Source organism: Branchiostoma floridae, chromosome 2 (assembly GCF_000003815.2).
Source record: "Branchiostoma floridae strain S238N-H82 chromosome 2, Bfl_VNyyK, whole genome shotgun sequence".
NCBI lineage: Eukaryota > Metazoa > Chordata > Leptocardii > Amphioxiformes > Branchiostomatidae > Branchiostoma > Branchiostoma floridae.
Genome location: NC_049980.1, coordinates 28,133,369 through 28,155,952, shown reverse-complemented (window position 1 = coordinate 28,155,952; position 22,584 = coordinate 28,133,369). Strand labels below are relative to the sequence as shown.

Sequence of the window (22,584 nt, the reverse complement as noted above, 5' to 3'; positions counted from 1 at the left end):
TTCCGCAAATTAGTTCAATGTTAGCAATGTATTTTTGTCAAGTCTGCCTTATATATATCTTCGGCAAACATGGACCCGAGGCGTTGTGTGGAGTAACTGGTAGAGTATTTGACTAGAGGTCCCGAGTTCGATACCCGCCGTGCCCCCGACGTTGCTTGTGCCCTTGGAAAAGGCACTTAACAACAACCTTCTTCACTTCACCCAGGTGTAAATATGGGTACCTGACTTCGGTCGGAGACGTAAAATACCACCTATACCTTCTGTCTGTACTTTGTATGTGACACTGTTAGAATAAGTTACTAAACTTGAGTGCATTTCCATATTGTCCTCGGCTATCCGAAAGCAATTTTTTTTAAATGGAACCGAGCGCATTTTATTCCTGCTCCCTTAATTTTTTTTCCGATTGGCGCCCCGATGAATGGTTCAAGGCGGTATCTCACTACACTTGGGGCACCGGTGCTGCACTGCGGGGTTCGTGGCACTGTTGTGTTATTTTCTCCGATTTTTCTATAATCTAGATATTGCTTAATAAAAAAAAAAAAGACTTAGAAGACAAAAAAATACACAAAATGTAAGGAAAATTCGTGTTTTTTTTAATCTCTGAAATTCGTTGAGTCATCTACGAACCCCGCAGTGCCTCACCCGTGTCCCAAGATACCACTTTAAGTACCTGGACTAGTACTAGTCTCACTGCTCAACGCTACACGATCTACCCTCTCCATCCGCGGACCAGTTTATCGGAGCACGCCGCGTATTGACTCGGCAAACAGCAGCGCCACGGTTTGTACATGACAGACCGATCTCCTGAGGAGGACCGGGGGCGATATGGCGGGACGTTTGACACACGGAAATTGTTTTATGTTCGATTTGCCCACATTAGACACAGCCGAGTTGTCCGGTCTTCAATATCGCCTGCACCGCCGGACGTGCGCCTCGGCGTGGTTAAACTATCAAACACGCCACGGCGATTCGTCTCTTATGATGTGTAGCTACATGTACATCTGAGTTGCAAAATATATTTTGTCATTCATTCATTCATTCGCTATTTCCTTGCATTTTCCTTTCATTTACTCGGACGCAATTCTTTTATTAGCCTCGTTTCTTCATTGATCCATCCAGCCGTTGATTTATCAATTCACTCGATAATTCATTGCTTTCTCCATCTATTCACCCGTTAATCCATTTATTTGCTAGATATAGAACACAAACTATTCATGACCTTTTTTAATCGATTGATTAATCAATCAATCAACCATTCATTCATTTGGATACCCATTTCTCAATTAATTATTTCAGCCATAATACCTCCTTCGTCATTTCCTTTTATTCTCCCTTCCCTCCGTCCGTCCGTCCTTCCTTCATCCATCAGTAATCCTTCGTTTTTTCCTTTTACTTTCCCTTTCTTCCTTCCGTCCGTCTTTCCTTCACCCATCATACCTCCATTGTTCTTTTCTTTTATTCTTCCTTCCTTCCTTCCCACCGTCCGTCCTTCCTTCATCCATCCATTAATCTATAATCAGATGTGTCAACGCCCGCCATAAAATGTAAAGGCCACCAGTCCCCTCACGGCGGCGCCTCCCGGTGATATCCCCCGCCCTCTGTATGCCCATCATGCCCGCCCACACTGTGGTTTTAAGTTCGCGCTAGCAACATGCACTGTAGTCTCTTACTGCCATGGAAAAATGTTCGCGGAAATTCGCGGTGAAGCGGCCACCGCGAAAACCTCGAACATTAAACCACCGCGAAAGTTTCTACATTTACAGTAATCAGATGTGTCAACACCCGCCATAAAATGTGAAGGCCACGAGTCCCCTCACGGCGGCACCTCTCGGTGATATCTGCCGCCCTCTGTATGCCCATCATGCCCGCCCACACGCTCAGGCGTCCGTTCGATTGCCTCGGACGGAGGTAATGGTGCGTGCGGGCCATAAGGCATCCACAACGGAGCCTTATTTCACCACGATGTCTGTCCGAAGAGGAACATTTCGCCATATCCGTGCTCTCGCGCTGTGACCAATAGGTAGCCTCCATGGCAGGCTCCAGTTACGGCTGGGATGGCTGTTCACATGGCGGTTTTTGTTGATCGTGTAACGCTGTTGATAATTACCTGAAAGGCAGAGCTCCGGTCTTTTCGTGAAAAAAAAACGATAGTGGCAGGTCGACAACATGGAAAAGATAATATTTCTCCAATTCTTTACCACCGTCATCAGACATTTTATTTATTTTCTGGTTGGTTGTTTCCCGTGAACCCTCCTCTTGCTCATTCTTTATCTTCCCCACTTCTCATCGAAGGGCAGTAGAGAGATTTCCTATCAGTTTGCTTTCCCATGTTGCACTGACACTACCAGTTTCGTTTCAAAATGCAGATCATAAAGACATATATTCTTCGGATGAAGTTGCAACATAGTTCTTACTTTGCATGATCTTTTCTATATATTTGCCATCACCAATGTTGCATTCGGTACGGTGCTCATAGAAAGGGCATTCCTTTTGTACTTCAATATTGTATTGGTAGGGGGCGTGCATGGCCTATTCAAAACGAACTTTCTTTTATTTCAGGTTAGCTTCACCCGTTTATAACAAATGTCTACTGCCATCCGCAGAGAGTCTTGTGCCTTTACCAGCGTCTGTTTTCTTTCGTGCATTACTGTTAGAAGGTTATGGATAGGTTTTAATTATTTTCTGTTTTCCTATATATATTTGTTAACGTTGAATGGTTGGCGTTTTGGATATTTTTCAGGTAACTGAGAGAATAAACAATAAATGAATAAATAACCTGAAAGAAAAAAAAATGGTGAAATATGGAGGAAACTGTGGGGTTATATGTTCTTTGAGTGATTTTTCTGGTTACCGTTACATCGGCACTGGACCTGTCCTTGGTGCTGAAACACAGTTTTACAACATACCATGGTGTTCGGATGTTCGTACCAAACCATACTGAGCGATGGAAGACAACGCGTGCCTATGATGTTCCCAGGAATGTTGCCAGAGTATACCGAGGTAGTCCCCTACTCTTATCGACATGTGTGGTGGGTTTTTTTAATGTGCGAGGTTTTGATTAAGCCCCAGCTGAGGGTCTCCAACACAAGAGCCTAAGGCTTCAAGTCCCCTCAAACGAGCAACTGCTCGCAGAACTGCAGTCCCTCTAGCTTTCAGTATTGCTTTATTCGTAAGTGATGAGGGACAGTGTGCGAAATATTCATGATTGATGCACCAAAAGCAACAACCTGCTAATAGGTTAATCACATGAAAAGTCAGATGTTTCAACCTTTGAATCTAACTAGTGATGTTGCCCCTTATCTATTATAAAAAGGCACTTTCGTATCTAACTTTGAAATGAACATTTACTTACAATTTGAAAGGGTTTTTTCACACTTGCAACAAATTTAAACTAAGCCATATCTCAGATAGATAGTTCAGCACCAAGGACAGCTCTGAACTGAACAGTTTTCAATGTAAAGTACACTATCTTGTGTTTCAGCAAACTTCACTACCGCTAGTAGCTGTGGCACGGGGTTTATGTGGGGAGAGAGGCGACCGTGTATGAACACACAAATGACAGTCAAACGATTCTGGGTACATATCCTCCTCTGTTTTATTGAGTAAAAATACATGGATTCGGACTCCACTTGTTACCGTAACCAAAATATACAGATACCGCTCCCACAATGCACCAGGACGCTACCCACCGACCCGCACAGGCCATCTACAAAGCTGCACTCCTGGATACAATTACACAGACCTATCTACACGCACAGCAAGAAAACACTCCGCTCCTGAGGCGGCGCCAAAAAAGTCCTCTAGCTATATAGCAGACTCAATACCTTCCGTATGTCCTCTGAGGTATATTCTTTTTTTCTTTCTTTTTTCCCTGTTGTCTACAAAAAACATGGACTACTGTAGGATGATATACAAAACTGGTTTGGGAGAAGTTCTCACACTATAAAAAGATGTACAATACACCTTCTTAAGGCCGATCACACTGTACAACAAAACGCTACGAATTGCAAGTATGCAAAAAGAGAAACATTCTGAAAGCAGCAGCTTGGATATCATACCTATATCAGTTACACTTGCTATAATTACAAGACTATACAGTCAAGCCTGTTCTAGCGACCACAACTGCATAAGTTGGTGGGCCTTGGATTTTTTTTCCAGACTGAATTAAGATTATGAACCCTGTCTATAGTGGCCACCTGTCAAAGTCATGTGCAGGTCAGGCAAACAGGTTGCCGAACCCACCGGCAAATGCTTGTCTGCCTGCTCATCTGTCCAGTCGACAGGAGAATCCATATGCTGCGAACACTGTCCTCTATTGGTCACTACAGACAGGTTTGACTGTTAACAGGGCAATTTCGTGTCTTTCAGATATGTAATGTTACAAGTAAGGACAACAATGGGGTCTATATGTTGTCATGGCAAAAAACAAAGAACAGTGTGAACGAGTAGTTATTTATAAAATTATGTTTTCAAGAAAAGGAAACACTACAAAATCTTCCTGCAACAATAGTGGAACAAACTGTGCATTAAACGTGCATAGTAATACATAATTTGACATTCCCATTTACAAACTAACAGAAAAGGTACAGAAACTACATTGTAGTTTGTACCAAGTAATAGCATAAAAAGTTTGTACCAACTAATAGCATCACATGTACACAGATTAAGCTTCAAACAATACTGTTATCGGCTTGTGTCTGGCAGGTTCAGTGAAGTGGTATTCGTTTAGTCTCAATCTTATAGCACACTTGCGCCAGACCTCAAAATTGGCCCCCATATAAAGAAACTCTGAGACTTTAAAGAGACATGAGCTCCTAAACAATTCCAGATGAGGTACATCTTGAACTTGAACTTGAATGACTTTCTCATCACTTCAATTAAAGCACAACATAGAACTGTGTACTGTGTACTGCACTAGTCTGAATTTCAGAACAATGAGCAATGGAAAATGCCAATGCCTCAGAACCTGCAACAGCATTTGGTGAACAGTTAGAAACATCCTGCAAGTAAAAACGGAGAAAAAAAATCAGAAAATTCAGGATGACTAAAACTGCTATTCCCTGACTTGACATGTATTTAAGGAAATTGAAATGAGGAGAAAAAAAATCTTGGCCTAGATCTATTCCCAACACCTGTACTGCACATAGTTATCCCAGAATCATTGTGTCCACACACATTTCTTCATCATCTCTACACATTTCATCACATGATTGTCAATCATAAGAATTCAATCAACCTTCGAATGGACAAGGAAATACACCACTAAACAGATAAAACACTCATTTACGTGCACATTATCATTCATGTGCAAGCCATGGACAGTAACTCTAGGACAATATAGTATTCTATGATCATTACATGATCAAACAATGTATACACATTATATATCACAGTTTTAAGGATATGCTAATAATGATAATAATAATAATAACTCATGTGCTGGTTAACATGTGAAACAAAATATGTATATAAAATGTACTTGATACCACATACAGATCTTCTACAGCAAACATGTAATTATATAAATCACAGTTTTTCAGCAGGCTGGTACAGGTTTGCAATACCACTTCCTTTCAGCAGGGGGCCTAGCTGAGCAACCTTCCCCACTGAATGTAGTAAACATGTATGCAAGTGTCGTTGCAACAGGAAGACATTGAAACAGATAATATATGATCTACATGTCTGTTTCTACATGTGAATGTGTAGTGTATGTGCATGTGTGTGTGAGAACAATGTAAGTGTTTTTGTGTGCATTTGAATGCAAAAAAAGGATGCCTGTTTGTGTGTTAATGTGTGTGTGCGTGTACAATGTATGTGTGCAAATGTATGTATGTTTGTGTGAGTGTTCATGAGTTAAAGTGTGTGTGTTTATGAGGGTTTACCATAAAGTCACTCTACAATCCTTGCCCAGCTTCCTGTCTCTAACCAACGCTGAAGACCAATAGCCGATACTGTATACATGAAATCCTGTACCCTAGCCTACAGCTGCATGGAATGTTTCTTCACACAACAGGAATGTAGAACAGTGTACAATACAGCTAACAGTTACACCAGGACTCTAACACAGGGTCGTATGAAGAGCACTTTTTTTTTTTCTTGAGGAGTCACATTTACAAGTTGGAGGACACTGTGTACAGTTTCAATGGTACAAAATACATTGTTAATGCCATGCCAGCACAATTCCTTGACTCATGAATCATAGATGGAAAACAACAAAATGGTTCAGGTAAAATGTGGGTCTTTTACATTAGACAAAAAACTTTATCTAAAAAGCTTAATCTAAAAAAGTTGGGATATACACGTACGGTGTATCTATATATAGTAATATTTCATGTTGGATATCAACTTCTTGGAAAGTATAGGGAAAAAACTAAGCTGGAATTGTATTGGCATGTCTACCCAGACACCAGTTGTCTCTACACAGGGAGGATGTGGAGTCAGGTACATTGGAGATTGCTTTGGTTTTGGCATGAGTGTGCAGGAAGTGGCAAAGGTTGGGCTCTTTTCTATTTTACATTACATGTAAACACTTGGATCAATCTTCTTTGTTCTTGATATCACCATACTAGTATACTCATTGTAATGTAGTGAACTGAACATACATTGTCTCTTTCCTGTACAACTGTAAGCATTTATGGACAGGCTGACATGAAAAATCCTTTTGTAATATCAAATATTACCAATAACAAAAATGCAAATACATTTATACTAGAATTATAGAAACAGTATCTATTCTTTGAACTATACAGATTACAAAGAATCATATCCACATCCATTTTACCCAAGCTTGTGTAAGGAACACAAACCCCTGCCACCGCCTGCACAGTGATGGGGCAGTACAAGGTATAGGGGGTCTCCCACGGATGTGGGTCTCACACCGCGTTGGAGCGGGGGATGCTGGCGGCGCTCTGCGGGCCCGGCTCGTGCGGGGACAGCGTGGGGACAGCATTTCTGGCGTACAGCACGCCCTGGTACAGCACACCATTCAGCTCGATGCTCACACCGATGGCGTTGCTGCTGGACATGTCCAGTATCAGACTCTTGTTGTCAGAATTATCTGCAAAAAAAAAAACAGAATCAGAACAAATCTTACATTTGACTGGAACAAGTGAGAAGTGCTATTGGTATGCAGAATTATGAAGTTTTGTTTACAAGAAAGTGCAGGTAACAATTTTCCACTCCCAAAGACAATGTACAGAATATAGTACAGGTAAATGGTGAGTTCAGCACCAAGGACAGCTTAACACTACATGCAACATGCAGTATTTACTTTGAAATGACAATCAACAAACATTTTCAGTGTGTTCAGCACCAAGGACAGTGATCAACAGTACATGTTCTGTTTCTCCACAGGATGTCAGCACCATTTCATACGTAATTTATAAAAAGTAACGACCACCCACCTAGTGAGCCTATCTTGATGTTGGCGGCGGGCCGCTGCAAACCCACACAAGAACCCAGCTTCCAATAAACCAACCCACCCAATGACCCACCCATCAAGCTACACTGAACACCCACCTAAAATGTATAAAAACAAATGACCACCCACCTAGTGAGCCTATCTTGATGTTGGCGGCGGGCAGCTGTGGAACAGCTATCCTCTGCTGGAGGTGGTGGTGGTGCTGTTCCCGCTCGCGCTGTTCCCGTTCGCGCTGCTGCAGCTCCTGCTGTACCCGCTCGCGTTGCTGCTGCTGCTGCTGCTGCTGCTCCGCTCTCTCTGCAGCAAACATATAGTCTGTAGGGGTTACAACGTGGAGGGATGAAGTGCCGAGTAAACTCTTCCAGGACAGGTAACACCAATTCACCTTTATCTGCTGGGTAACCTATGTCTGTTGTTCTTAAAACAGGGCATTTAGGGATATCAAGTCAACAGACGGTGGTCTCAAACTGCATTATATTGAGAAAAAAATGCAATTTGAAACCACCGTCCATCAACATGATATCCCTAAATATCCTGTTTTTAGGTACAGCGGATATAGGTTACCCTGCAAAAAAAGGTGAACTAGCATTACAGAAATGACAGAGAAATTCAGAGGAAATATCAGAAAGAGATCAAAGAGTAAAATTGTCATTTCTTATAACTGTTATCATCAGCAATATGTACAGCATGTGGCATAAACTCTAGACCCAGTGTTAATCATAGCAGTCTGGTGATAAAATGTTTGGATCACTTCAAAGAGAGAAGTCTCCCAAAGTAATTTAGAGGAGAGGAAATGCCATGAGGGAAATATGAGTTGGATAATACAGCTTAGCATGGTCATCAAGTTTTGGACTGTTTCTAGACCACCGGGACACCTGCTAGTGGCTGCCACCAGTCTCTAGTCTGGGGCTCAGCCTGTACATTCCCACATGTTTCCCTCTCAACTACAGCTGCCAGTGCCTGGCCTGGGGACCCCTATCTGCAAGCTTTTATTTCTTTAACTAACCCTTAAGATCATTTCTATCTCCCCAAAAAGGTAGAAAACAAAGAGAAAAGATAGCTGCTATATCCCCACCTGTTACTACCAGTCTCTTAGCCTGGGGTTCTTCAACTGCCAACTTTCACCATCCATTCATAAATTCCAGGAGTCAAACCATTAATATTTGAACTATTAACATTGTTCCCTTAATATCAGGGTCCCAGACCCCAAAATTAAGAAAAAAACTAATAAAATAATTCTGGTTCTCCCCACCTGTTGCTCTCTCTATAGCAGTTGCCAGTCTCTTGGCCTGGGGTTCACCATGTACAAACTCTCATAGTCATATTTTTCCAGTTATTCCAGGTGCTATTCCAGTCAAACCCTTCGTAACAGTGTCCCCAAAACCCTAACATTAAGAAAAAAAGGTGAAAAAATCCTGTCCATCTCCACCTGTTGCTCTCTCTATAGCGGCCGCCAGTCTCTTGGCCTGTGGTTCACTGTCTGCCAACACAACTTTCACATCTTCTCAGCTATCCCAGTCAAACCCTTAATAACAGTTTCCCCAAACCCCCAAAATTAAGAAAAAAAGGTAAAAACAATCCTGGTTCTCCCCACCTGTTGCTCTCTCTATAGTATAGCTGCAACCAGTTTTTTAGCCTGTGGTTCTTCGACTGGAAACTTTCATCATCAAGTCAGATATTCCAGGAGCCAAACCACTAATACCCCCCCCCCCCACACACACACAATTAGAGAGAAAAAACATAACAAGGAGAAAAAATTCTGTCCATCCCCACCTGTTGCTCTCTCTATAGCGGCAGCCAGTCTCTTGGCCTGGGGCTCCCCGTCTGCGAGCGCTTCTCTTCTGAGCTGCTCCAGCGCTGACGTGTGATTGGCCAGGCTGGCGAGTGCGGACACGGGGCTGCCCAGGTGATGGTGGTGGTGCGGGGAGATCACTGCTACCTCGTCATCTGAGGAAGAAATAAAGTTACAGTCTTGCAGCCTCCTACGCACGGTCCCCATGCAACGGCTAGCTGACTCAGCCTATGGGGCCCTGCTATCTCATGGCCTACTCGCAGTTACTTTCTGTTCCTCGTCGCCCTGCTTATAAATATTAATGAGCTTACCCTTATATGGGCAGTCAGCCGTTGGGGATCGGGTGTAGGAGGATAGTGCTATGTAAGACGTAACATGGTTGGCTGATAGCTTCCCAGTGGCCTTTGCGAGACAGCTTTCGACAACAAAAAGCCCAAGAAAAGCCTATTCTCTGATTGGTTGACAGCTGGTTTGTGGCATCTAGATAGCTGGGCCCCATAGGCCAATGCCGTTGGGGACCGGGCATTAGGAGGATGCAGTCTTGGAGTAGTAGATTTACTATGTTTGCTTAAATTGACATAGACATGCAAAATGTATGAATTCATTGAAATGTACCGCCTTTCTTAATGGTCCAGATGCTGCATTGATAGACAGCTTGAATTCATAATTTTTTTTTAATCTTCAAAAACAGTCAAAACATTTTATTGTTACCTTAGTTTGCAAAAGATTGTCAAGCAGTGCAATTCAGCTCCTTGGGCTGGAAGACTGCTTTTATTTTAGAATTGTGAAATTTGTTTTTAACAATGAACTACTACAGTAACTACTACTACTACTATTACAATATGTACCAGAGGCGCTGTGTGGCGTCCCGTTTCCCGTGGCGAGCAGTCTGGTCTGCGGGGGGATCATGGTGGGAGCCGAGCCGTACTGGTACGAGAAGCTGGCCCGCCGACTCTCGCGCCGGTTCCCGTCAATCGCAGCCTGGAGCTCCAGCGGGGAACTCAACTTCTTCGTTTCACATTCGTAAGGGTAGAGGTACTTCATGTATCTGGGGAGGGGATACAAATGATGAGGTTTGAGAACGTGTATTTGAGCAGGGAACTCAACACCTTTGTTTCACATTCGTAAGGGTAGAGGTACTTCATGTATCTGGGGAGGGGACGCAAATTATGAGGTTTAAGAACGTGTATTTGAGCAGGGAACTCAACTTCTTCATTTCACATTCGTAAGGATAGAGGTATACGTACTTCATGTATCTGGGGAGGGGATGCAAATGGTGAAGTTTGAGAATGTGTATTTTTACCAAACACACAACATACGTCCAACAACTGCACAGAGATGTATATTGCACCTTTGAAAATCTAGACAAAGTAATAGAGTATGAGGAGGGATGGAGGGAGGCTGTCTTGCACAACCAAGACCTCGGCAAAATGATAATTTATCCCTTAAAATGAAACATTAGAAATTGGTAAAAACACTAGGTAAGGTCTGAATATACTTAATTATTACTACTTTGACACTGAAATCTACCATGCCAGTATTATTAGTGTATGAAAATTCAGGGAACAACATTCATGCAGACAATGTCATGTATGGACAGCACTGCCCCCTGTCCACTATACATAAAATTGCATCTGGTAACACTGAAAATGGAATATGTGAAGTTCATACATTATCTCAAGGTAATTTGTAACATACACCTGAAGACAATAATGCTTGCTTTTCTGCACGTTTATTCATACCTTAAGTAGAACATGTATCACTGAATATAGCCTTTAAGTTTTGATGAATCACTTGCAACAAAACATATGTCATCATCAATAAAATGTGTCTCATTCCCCACTTGTCAGACAACAAAGTTAGATGGAGTCATCTGTTGCGTATTACATGTTTGCTGAAAAAGTCGCCCCCACAATCATACCATACACAACAGAAGTACCAAGAGGCCCAGCTGTCCAACACAGAAAAATAGCATCAATGAACTTGTCTGGTTTGGCACTCCTGGGTCTACAATAATTCCTTTTCAGATTTTTTTTTACATGAAACTGCTGTCATTTTATCTACAACACATTCAAGGGCATACAAGCATTGTCCAGTGTTTCTACAGACACAAACATCTTTTATTATTCCCATTATTTCTCTTCCAGCTCTGGACTCTTTTGATCTTATTTTCTAGGTCATGATCTTTTATCTACTATTTTGATTTTCTTGGAAAAAGTTTTATGGAACATCACATGAAAAAGGAGTCATTTGTCAATTTCATGTCAAGCTGTTGTGTGGGATCACAAAACACATGGCGCTCTCACTCTTCTTCTAGGGATGCGTTTTTTTTTCATGCAGAACGTTTGTCACATCGTTTGTCATCATTTGATGATAGCCGCTTAGAAGGACATAAAAGCCTGGGTGTACGATATACAGGACAGTCCCAGTAACCTGCAATGACTACACACAATCAGAATGTCCTCAATTATTTCGTCTCGTGACGAAAAACGAGTGCCCTTTCTAAATCTTTCACTTTAAGAACTGTTTGTTCCTGTACATGTATTTGGCCACAGGCATTATTGCTATTTCCAATGTCACTGCCTTTCCCACACATAAGTGCAGTCCTTTTGATATCAATGACTGTATTATATATAAAGAAAGAAGTAAATACCAGCTCAACCCAATGCTCCATCAATACTTAGAACTGGTTTGGGAATAACATATCTATTTCTATTGACATCCTTTAACACAAAAAGAAAGCAGAATCAAAGCCATACAACTGCTATAAATATGGTAAGTTTTTCCGATCATCCCATTTGTGAGTTAACACTCTGACTCCACAAAGTCAGGACCTCAAGTGATAATGAACTCGGATTACAATCGATGAAGTCCAGCTCCAAACTTGAGGTGGGAACTGTTTTTTTGGGGGTGACATTGAGGAAAGTGGGAAAACATCTTAAAGGTGGGGTAGGCAATATCAATTATACATAGAATTTTATGGGGCTTCCGCGGAGGTGCATGTACAGGGCGGGCGGACCCTCTCACGATCAATGATAGACAATATCGATCGCTAACAGTCTGGTCACGGCTGACACCCCCGACGACTTTAAGACAAGTTACCGCGAACAAATCAAGAAACCTTGAGAATGATCAGTTGACCCGAATGACTTCTTGAAGCATTTCTTATATTTCAAGCCTCTCCTTGAGTAAGATGTAAAGGTTTTGTAGTTCTTTCTGTTCATTTCTCCCTTTGTCTTCCCAGTTTCCCCTCCACTTGGCAGGACAAACACTGCTCAAATGGCCAATAGGGCAAATTCAATTATGTATACTCCGCCATTAATTTTTAATACAATTACACGCCTATTATTAATGCAATTTAATAAAGGCCACTTGCTGAGATCCCAGAAGTTCTTAATGATGCAAGTTACGAGATTACCGGGCGAATTACGGACACGGCGCGATCCAACGCTTCCCGCAAGGGTCAAAAGACTTCATTTGGAAATTTTTGAGGCGATTTAATCCAATAAATTCCGCCGAATATTTGGGGTCCACATTAATTTTTCCCATCATTAGGATCATATTTTTGAGGTAATAAGAAGGCCGGTGTGGAAGGGGGAGGTCTTGATCAAGGGACAAGGTCTATTGCCAATTCATCATGGTTATTGGGTGTCTCTGATACGCAGCGCCGCCGGTGCATTAACTTTTTTCCAGGCCTGGCTCTCGAGTGCTTTAATTGCAATTTCAAGTTACTAAAGTCAATGCATAATTGAAAACTATAGATCTGCTCCGATAAACTGCCCATGCATCTTGCCTTGGTCCGCCTCTGACTCATGGAAAACTTCGACTGAAACTGAACTTTTTTTGAGACTGGATGGATGATGGTCAAGGACAATGGACAGTCCAGCTACTACAATGAGGAATTATAGGACCAAGCATGGAAAAAAGCACAGTGATGTAGTGATATCCATTGAAACACATGCAAAAAGTTACTAGGCAAATGGATTCTTCAACGACTACTTTGCAACTCTTGGGGCATTGGGAGAAAACTGTCAATTACATACTAGGCATACTACCTACATGTAGTTTTCAACCTTTTCTGTTTACTGTTTTCTACCACCAATACAAGCCAACAGCAGGAAGAGCTTTGAGAATTTAAAACATTACTCAGCAATTATATGGTAGCTTTTAATAATAAAACTAAATCACATCCATTTACAAGACTGTGCATTATTAAACATTCTTGATTTTTGTAATCTTATTGACAAATTTAACAATAACTTAAAGAATCTTGCAGTTGTCTATAGTGCCCACTTGTCTACATAGACTGGATTCCAATGGTCACCTGAGTAGTTTTCTTGTACACATTTGACTGCAGTTTATGTCTTGGTGTTATATGTGAAATACCCATCCATAGGGAAGCATCTCTGTTTCAAATATGTGAATTCATTCCAGACAAGACGTAAAATTTCCATCTACATCAAGTTCCAAGTACGCACTGTTAACATTAAACCTTGCAAGCACTATCCACCGGCTGTGCCAAATGCAGCTTAAATCTTGGCCTGGCCGCCCAATGTCGGCCATTATATCCTGATCACGACTTTCAAACACCTCCGGACGCGAGCGCTGCCGACGGCCCCGCGGATTAGGACAAAGTTGTACAAGCCCCCGAATCTATTTCCCGCCTGCATCAGGAGGCAAATGGGGATCACTTCAAAAGAAACTTAACCGTTGGTGCCACAGGAATTACGTGGTATCAGCGCAGATACTCCCCGACTTACAAGGAAGACAACTTTGATAAGACACAGGTATTGATCCGGCAGCGCAATTAAGGCTATCTCCCTCTGTAAGGACGGTAAAGTGCTAAATCTGAGTAAATAGTTTAATACTGATGGGGCCTTAATGCAGGGTGTGGATCTTATCTGGAATACAAAGTAAGGTGGCACGTTACTGGCGCCTGCTCCCGCCCTACAAGTGCTATTAAGTCGATAACTTTTGAGTAATGGTCCGGTTTGCTCCGTCCTAATCTTCATCAACATCGAGAATCGAGTCCTGCCCCTCGTTGACTCGGTTGTACAGCTGGCATCAGATAGGGGAGGTTAGAGAAGATTCGGGGGGCTGTATTATTGTGGCACGACAATGAAAGGAAGAGGGACTCTCCACGACTGTGCAAGTATCTCAGCACATATCAGGGTTTATCAGAAAGGGTGTCCAACACAAGTGCAACGTTGAAGACAGGAGAACTGATTCATATTTAATTTCAGTTTGCTTTGCTGCAAAAAGAACCTTGTAGTAGCTAACACATCGAGGTCAGATTTCAACTTTTAAGTGAAAAGAAAACTTACAAACATTTGAGTTTCATCTGATGAAGCTCTTGCAAAAGTCTTGACACTTCTTATTGCTATACCATGATGATGCTACATTGTAGACTTGTTACAAACCAACCTATGGTCATGTTCAAATATTGCCATGATTCTCAGACAATTCAAGGTATCAATTGAACAGGACAACACAAAAAGATGACGCTGGGAAAAACTACAATCTCTCATAATACCAACAACGAGATTAATGTTCAACTTCTGACAAATAGACATATTTGAATGACAAACTGGCTATGGAAACCATGGGCACTTTCCAGGACTATTTTAGATTATGAAGTTTAGAATAAAAATCCTTACCAGTAAGCAACATTTTACTTGAGTCTCACATATTTGAAGAGTCACTGTTGAGACATAGCATTGTACAGTCCAGTAAAGGTTTGCTACATTATGTAGACAACTTGTTGCCAATATATTTCTACATGTAACAAATTCTATCGGGTGTGTGGGAAATGCCCCTGGCCATTCTGAATTTCACTGGGAACCCGTGATCGAGAGAACCTGGCACGCAATCTGATCGAATTCCGATCTGAACTGACCCGGACAATGTAGATAGGGAGAAAGAATTGCCTGACTCACAGTAACTGTTGTGTAATTCTTGAATGTGCTTTCTGAGCTATTGGGAATATCTCATAGTTTCTAAATGAATATAATTTGCACAATACATTTCAGTTAACAAGACATATTTTCACCTATTTTAAGGCCAAAGAATTATGTTTCATCATGTGTGGTATCAAACCATGATATATTTTTTTCTGTCTGTACATATCACTGATTGGCAAAAAAATACAAAGAAATACAAAGAAATTTCAAGAAAGATTCAACAAATCTACAACAAAACACTTGAGGGGCAAGAAAAATATCTGTGACTCGACAATTCATGACACACTTGACTGCTCTTCTTTTCCCTTAAGGTTATTGTGTCTTTGTGTCTTCCAGGAATGATAACATCCTTTGGACGTAATTCTGAGAACATTTGTAGGACTCTTAACCACATTCCAACAACATCCTAAGAATCAGAAAAAAGCCTCTTTGTGATGGCACCAAACCTGCATGCCACTCAGGGCTGTTTGTTTCCATAATCCACTCATTGTTTGAGGGTTGTTAAATCTGTCACTTCAATCTTAAGAAAATACATTTTCATTACTTTTTATATAAGCTTATTAGATTTGCAAGACAGATGAGGTTACGTTTTTTTCTGTCCCAATGAGCATAATTTAATCCCCAGGGATGACGGCCAAGCAAGCCTGTCCTGGAGAAAGTCTGCATGCTAGTGTACTGAGTATCAGGACAATTCTCAAAGGAGAAGAATTTTGCCAGCATTTGCTCTCATGCTTTGCTGGTGAAGTGAGACATGTAATATGTGGATTGTGAACTTGAAGTTCCTCTTATTGGGTAGGTCTGGCCCTTCATACAGCAAAGTTTTAAAGACTCTTAACCTGATTGCCAGAAAAGCACACAAACGTCACACACAAAATCTGGGATGTTTATTTCTTGTGTAAATCGTGCCTCAATTCAATTATTCTGGCTACCCATCATACTGGCCATATAAGGCCATGTATGGCCTGAACAGATTTTCTCCTGACCATTTTTCACTGCTCCAAAAATTAAGTTATCATAAACTGTCCATCCCACACACATTCTTGGCTTTCCATCAACAAAACAAAACGAAACAAAATAAAACAAAACACAGCAACACCCAACATTCTTCTGATGCCTCCAGAATTTTGAGGTCTTTATCAAACAAATGCAGCGAAGTACATTGTATAGCTAAGAAAATAACACTGAATAACGTGGAAGAAACAGAAGGATGTGTTGCCAACCTTGTTATTAGTAAAAGTATAATTTTATCACCTGTCATCCTATCTTTTGTGTTGTGTCTACATGTATCTTTAGAATATCTTATTGATTCTGTGATTATACAGTCTACAATCAAAAGAGTTCTTTAAAAAAAATGTAAAGCCATAAACTAATTTCACCTCATTACAGACATAGTAGAGCATCGATACCAGAGTCTTGAATATAGAGTAACCACTATCCAATTTATACATGACATCCTCATTCCTATCACCCTCTTGTTTCCAATCAGCCTTCAGGCAAAAATTTGCAATAAACTTTCATTAAAAAAGGCTTGATTTGCTGTGAGCGTCCAGCAGCAGTAGATGTTCAGGTTTCCTCCCCAACCCTCTCCCACCCTAGGCTACTGCATCCCGTCTATATGTGATGTGTGAAATAATAGCGGGCGCAACAGGTGCCTACCAAGGGGCAATATATCTCCCCCTATCTCGGCCCTGCGTCAATGGGAGGCCATGAGGCTCTGTGGTCAAATGGAACATGGCTCCGAGCCCCAAATTAAATCAGGCATGGTCTTTGCATCGCCAGCGATGACCCTATATTAAATCATTGCTCCTTATCAAATATGCTGGGAGATGGTGTTGATATTAGCTGTACAGACCTCGTCTGTTGTAGCTGCCTCCAGGCAGAGAGGGGGAAGTAGTTGGGAGGGCAGGCCGAGTGGAGAGTGTTGGTTTACAGCAATACGTTAGGTAAAGGCCAAGTGATATCTTACGTAGCTTGGACCTGTGTATATATATATATTTGTACATCTGTTCTACCATTAGATGAAGTGTTCTCAGTGTTGAGTGGTATCTATTTGGGTGGGTTAGCAGGAGTGAGGGAGGAGGAGGAGAAAGATTTGTGGTCCCTGTCAGCCCTGAAATCCGAGGGAAATTGTGGGTAATCCCAGCGTCTAGATGCCCGTGCAGATATCAAAGGCCAGCCCTCGCTTCTGATCAACGGGGCGCAAAAAAGACGGGTCCGAGAAACGAAGATTTAGGAGGAGCTACCGGGACGAGCGTTCGGGGGAAGTCCGTCCGAGACGCCGCGTCTTCGCCCCGAGAAGCCCGTAGAGCGGTACAAGTTCAGCCAACATTAAGGAAATCAAGCAAAGGGCCAGACTGCTCCTTCAGATATGAGATATGGTGTCGGCGACGTTAAAGTGGGGGAATCCTAAGAAAATGAAGCGGCGTTATCTATCTGCAGGGATCCGGGAGCCTGCTATATGATGGATTATGGTGCCAGGTGTCTGCATCTTTCATTATCTTCTGATCACCCTCCCTAATGCGCCCATATCAGGGCAGGGCAGGCTGGCCAATTGCACTTTGGCTGGGCAATCAAAAGACCATAAGGCAGTCTATCATTTGGGAAAGTTTGTCGGGGGAGATAAGTGCGGGCAGAAGTTTCCAAATTGTCTGTCTAAACACAATTAACCTTATCACTGCCACCATGCCAGATGAGGGCCTGCAAGTGCGGCTTGATTTGCCTACTCAAAATCTCTCGCCCCGAACTTCACCAAACGCTAACCCCCCGGCTTAAGACGGGCGCTGATGACGCGAAGCATCTCCTCTCAGCATCTAGAACATGTTCATAGCAGCGGGTCCCAGTGGCTTATACTTATAGTCAGTGTCTGTGCAGGTTGTGGACAAGCAATGTTGATTATACATATAGTGTGCAATGGAAAATGATGGACACATGAAAGATATACCACATAATGTAATACAAGAATTGATTGCAAGCATAACCCAATCATTTTAGCACATTGTGGATTTTTGATTTTGTCAATTGTCAGTGTCTGTGAAGTTGTGATTTTGATTATTTAAGTGCTCAACGGAAATGATGGACAAATAAAAGATTTATCATTGATGATAATGAAATACGTATGTAATATGTCATATGAGAAGCACACCCCAATCGTATTACAAAGTGTGGATTTATGATGTTGTTAACAGTCAATGTCTGTGCAAGCTGTGGACAAGTGATTTTGATACCGAAACAGAGCTCAGTGGAAAGTGATGGACGCATGAAAAATATATCACATGATTCAACACAAATCTAATATGTCAAGATGGGATGAATGATAATATATGATGGATTTATAATTCCAATAGCCAGTCCCTTCATACAGCAGGCCTGTATAAGTCAATGGACAAAGAGGCTGGTTACATGTGAGCACTTAGTTGTCATTCAGGATACTGATGAATGTTGTGTCTCTGACTGTTGATATTCTGTTATATACATAATAAATACAACAGAGAAACACATTCAAGCTAAATGGTTAGGTGTAAGAGTTTTCATTGAGGACAAGCTTGTGCAATGAACAAGACTTGATTTGGTTAATTTTGTTTGAATCAAAAGTTAACCTTGTTGAAAGTTTTCTTCTTTCAGGTGGGGTGATACTTAACCTGTAATTTTTCTTGGGAATACCAAAGGGATAAGCAACACAACAAATGTTGTAATATCTTTTTTCTCAACATTTAAGCACATTTTTTTTCTGTCACACATAGATGGAAAATTGCCTTCATACCCTTTTAAGCTTTTACAGGCCATATGTTAGCTTCTAAGTAAATGTCTGCATTGTTTATTTACTTTTTGTTAATGGCAATCCCTTCCCCAATCTGATTTTATTGAAAAGTCCAAACTGACAAAAACTAGGATCAGGACGGCTTAAAATGGTGACCTTGGTTAGTAAAGCTTTCAACAGGTCTTCAGGACTCCACTGTCCTCAGACTCCAAACTTTCTCGGACACTCCAAACTTTATAATCCCTGTTTCTTTACCTTTTCCCACGACCCTTTATATGTCAGAATGTCGCCAAGTCCATTACTCGCACCAAGAATTTGACAATGAAAAGAGCCACTGATTGGCCTGGTAGCCTGGAGGAATGGAGATGGTATCAGGGCCGGGATGCCGAATCTCGCGCCAACAATGGCCGCGTGTTGTTGGAACGGGCGGGACACAATGGATTCCTCCCAAAAGTTTATTTTCGATGTCGGAAATATTTGGGTGATATGAAAGGCAGCAGCAAAAGTTAAAGTGGCTTGGGGTTTGTTGTTGAAGGCAGCTGGTAGGGAATGTCGGGCTCTTGTAAATCAGCCGTTAAAAGTGAGATTCAATATAAACATATTTAATCATTAATACGCTTTTCATACTAAGGATAAATTCAATTCCAGACAAAATGAAAACAATACTGAAAATTGTATGACAAAGATGCAAAGAAGTCATAGTTGAAAACATCTTTGAATCCCCAAAAGGACAGTACCGGTAACTGTAAACCAGTAGAGCCAAGATATCAGACAATCAACAAGATTCCTTCCTTAGGGGCCAATAACCACAGGTAGAAACACCTGACAATGTGTACACAAGTATGTCATACCCAAACACGCACACTAACAATGGACAGACGTTGAATCTGGTCCAAAGTGGGATATCTCGGGGCGGGAGTGATTGTTGGCGCTGAATGTTGGCTATGATTGCAATGTACGGGACCCATCCAGCCTGGACAAACCCACCTGACGGCACAAAGGCTCTGTTTACTAATGGGTGGTGCCCCTGTTCAAGGTCACAGAACACCATACATCAATTAAAGCTCACCTGTCCCCTTTTCCCTCTCCACTTTGCATATCTTAAATACGACCGGCTCAAGTATTTCCCACTCCGAATCGCTTGGCATACAACACTGAACAAGGCCGTATTGTGGCCTTGAAAAAACGTGGTAGGCTTGACATATGCTGCAAAATACCGGGACGGGTGGTGGTGGAGGGATTACATTGTGAAGGCTAGATGATCAATTTTGTAGGTGTGTCTGTGAGGACTTACTGATTTGAATCATTCTTTCATTAAATAGCTGGGCTGGACAATGTTTGTTTCATCAGACACAATACTTCTAAATCATTAAGGACTATGGACATGCTTATACATGTAGGAAGAAACGCATTCCCCTCTAGTAAAAATAGAATGAAAGAAAATACCTGTTTGAACATTAAGTCTATCCTACAAGTAAGATCTATATAATGATATGGAGATAACATCAAAGGTCAAAGCACATCCCCTTAGGAAATAAAAGACCCATTTCCTCATAAGGCAATGTTTATGAATTTGGACTTTAGAAAATTAAGTCTATACATTCCACACTTGGGATAATGCAGCAGCTAACGTTATACAACTAAGCAGTCAAGTGACTGAAGAATTGGCCATGTCCATACTTTATCAGACATTCAGGGTTACAAAAGTTCCAGTAACTACAGAAACAAACAATCACAAAAGCTAGTGTCATACCTCCTCGGTCATTGCCAACCAAAAATTCATCGCTTGCTTTGTGGTATGGGACCTTCCAATCCAAACTAGATGGGAAAATCATTTTGTGTATGTTTTTGTATCAAGTTCACAGTCATAATGTGGAGCAGAAAACTACTTTAATTGTGACACAGTTGGTCAACATAGTATGGGCATCTGCCTTAACAAAAAATGGCCTTGTGTCCGTCAGACATAATCTCAGAAAACTGATTTCAATTGTGCCAGGTCAAGACACTATGGGCATCTGCCATGACAACATAAAAAATGGCCTTCCGTCCAGGAGACATCATAATGGGAACAATGCAGGAAATGAAGTGAAAAGCTGCAGTGGTTTAGCTCACAATACACTAATGGCAAAGGTTGCACACATCATGTACTGACGTGACATATCACAATAGAATACTTTTGACCTTCTCCCTGTTAAGGGAAATACTGCAACTGGGTACATTTAGATTACTGCACTTTTGTGCAACCAAACTTGAAGCTGTGCACATACTTTTCGAATGTGGGTACACCAGTGTACCTATATATTTCTGGAGGATAACACATTTACACATACAATATCATACCCTAGTTTACAGCATGACTTGACATTTAAGTCCCCAAAATAGTAAAACCTTTGTTGCAGAATGTTTCAAACTTTTAACTTACAGAATTTCAGATTCAAGCTCTTAAGAGCCAGGCAGTAATAAAAAATGATATCGAGGTTTGGTTTTACTGATTATGTTTTATCTTATGTTGTGCGTCCCAAAGTTTTCACCTATCAATTTCTGGGTTAGGTGCACTAGTGCACATACGAGGGGCGTGCAATAAGTAATGGTCCTGACCCACTTCCAGTTGTCTGATCTAAATGAAATTTTGTATGTGTAATACTTCATATCTCTATGGGTTATGTTGCAAAAGACAGCTCTGAACTAATTGTGGTTTCTGATTTACTGGTGTTTGAACTTAGTCAGGTGCGAAATGGACCAGGTGTGAAATGGAACCAGTTGAGTGTCGCGCAGTGATCCGGTTTTTGTATTTGAAAGGACGCACACCAAAGAAGACTTTTGATGAAATAAATGAAACTTATGGTGATGATGCCCCATCATATGACCTTGTAAAACGCTGGCATCCTGAATTCAAACGTGGCTGGAAGTCTGTGGAAACAGCTCCCAGACCTGGTCGTCCCTCTTGTGCCATTGATGAGGCATCAGTTGGAGGACCAACCTGGGGTGTCCTACAAAATCGGTGTCCAGAGCTGCATCAAACGATGGGAGAAATGCATAACTCTGCGTGATTCCTATGAAGAGAAAGACTAATAACTGTGCCAAGTTTCATTAATCTCCTGCTATGGGAAATGGGTCAGGACCATTACTAATTGCACGCCCCTCGTATTCCTCAAAATGAATTTCAATCCCTGCCCTGTGGAGGTACATCTAACCTTTTGGCATTACAAACGCACGTGTCTACAATGGTGGATAGGGTTGGCAGCGAGCATGCCCGTGCCAACTACATGTTGCAAGTAAAAGTTATTTGTTTGAAAGAAAAAGTGGTGTGGTGTAATCAGGAGGCATGGACATACTGCAGGCCTGCATGAGGAGGCTCGAGGAGCCCACCATCAAAATCCACCCTTCATGTTTGTTTAATTCATCCTGGGGACTTTGCTAAAACAGATTCTGCCGGGGAGCAAAACCAGCTGTTGTCAGCACGCAGAATGGTTAACCTTCTTAACCCGGGATCCTCCATCCCAAAATGCCCTAATGGATTCAAATCAGTTAATCAGGCCCTTTTTATATACAGAAATCCGGCTTTGTCCCAAGTTCGTTCCCGCATGTAAACATCTGCCAGCGCTGACGTCTGAACTTGGAGCCTTAAGCACGGCCCCGCCGCCCTCCGAAGACG

The 22,584-nt window shown here is 41.7% G+C and overlaps 1 protein-coding gene across 4 annotated transcripts in view; it reads right to left on the bottom strand.

Moving 5' to 3' along the window:
* Positions 1 to 3,570: 3,570 nt before the first annotated feature.
* The window catches only part of LOC118409288 (AT-rich interactive domain-containing protein 3A-like), a 52,351-nt gene continuing 33,337 nt past the window's right edge, over positions 3,571 to 22,584 (bottom strand). For 3 of the 4 annotated variants that reach the window (XM_035810180.1, XM_035810184.1, XM_035810181.1), the window contains 4 exons: positions 10,061 to 10,260; positions 9,194 to 9,367; positions 7,550 to 7,735; positions 3,571 to 7,057 (listed from right to left, as the gene is read on the bottom strand). In XM_035810180.1, coding sequence (XP_035666073.1) covers positions 6,873 to 7,057; positions 7,550 to 7,735; positions 9,194 to 9,367; positions 10,061 to 10,260 — 745 coding nt within the window. In that variant the 3' untranslated portion in view covers positions 3,571 to 6,872. The remainder of the gene's footprint in view (positions 7,058 to 7,549; positions 7,736 to 9,193; positions 9,368 to 10,060; positions 10,261 to 22,584) is intronic. The other variant, XM_035810183.1, reaches the window with a different exon arrangement.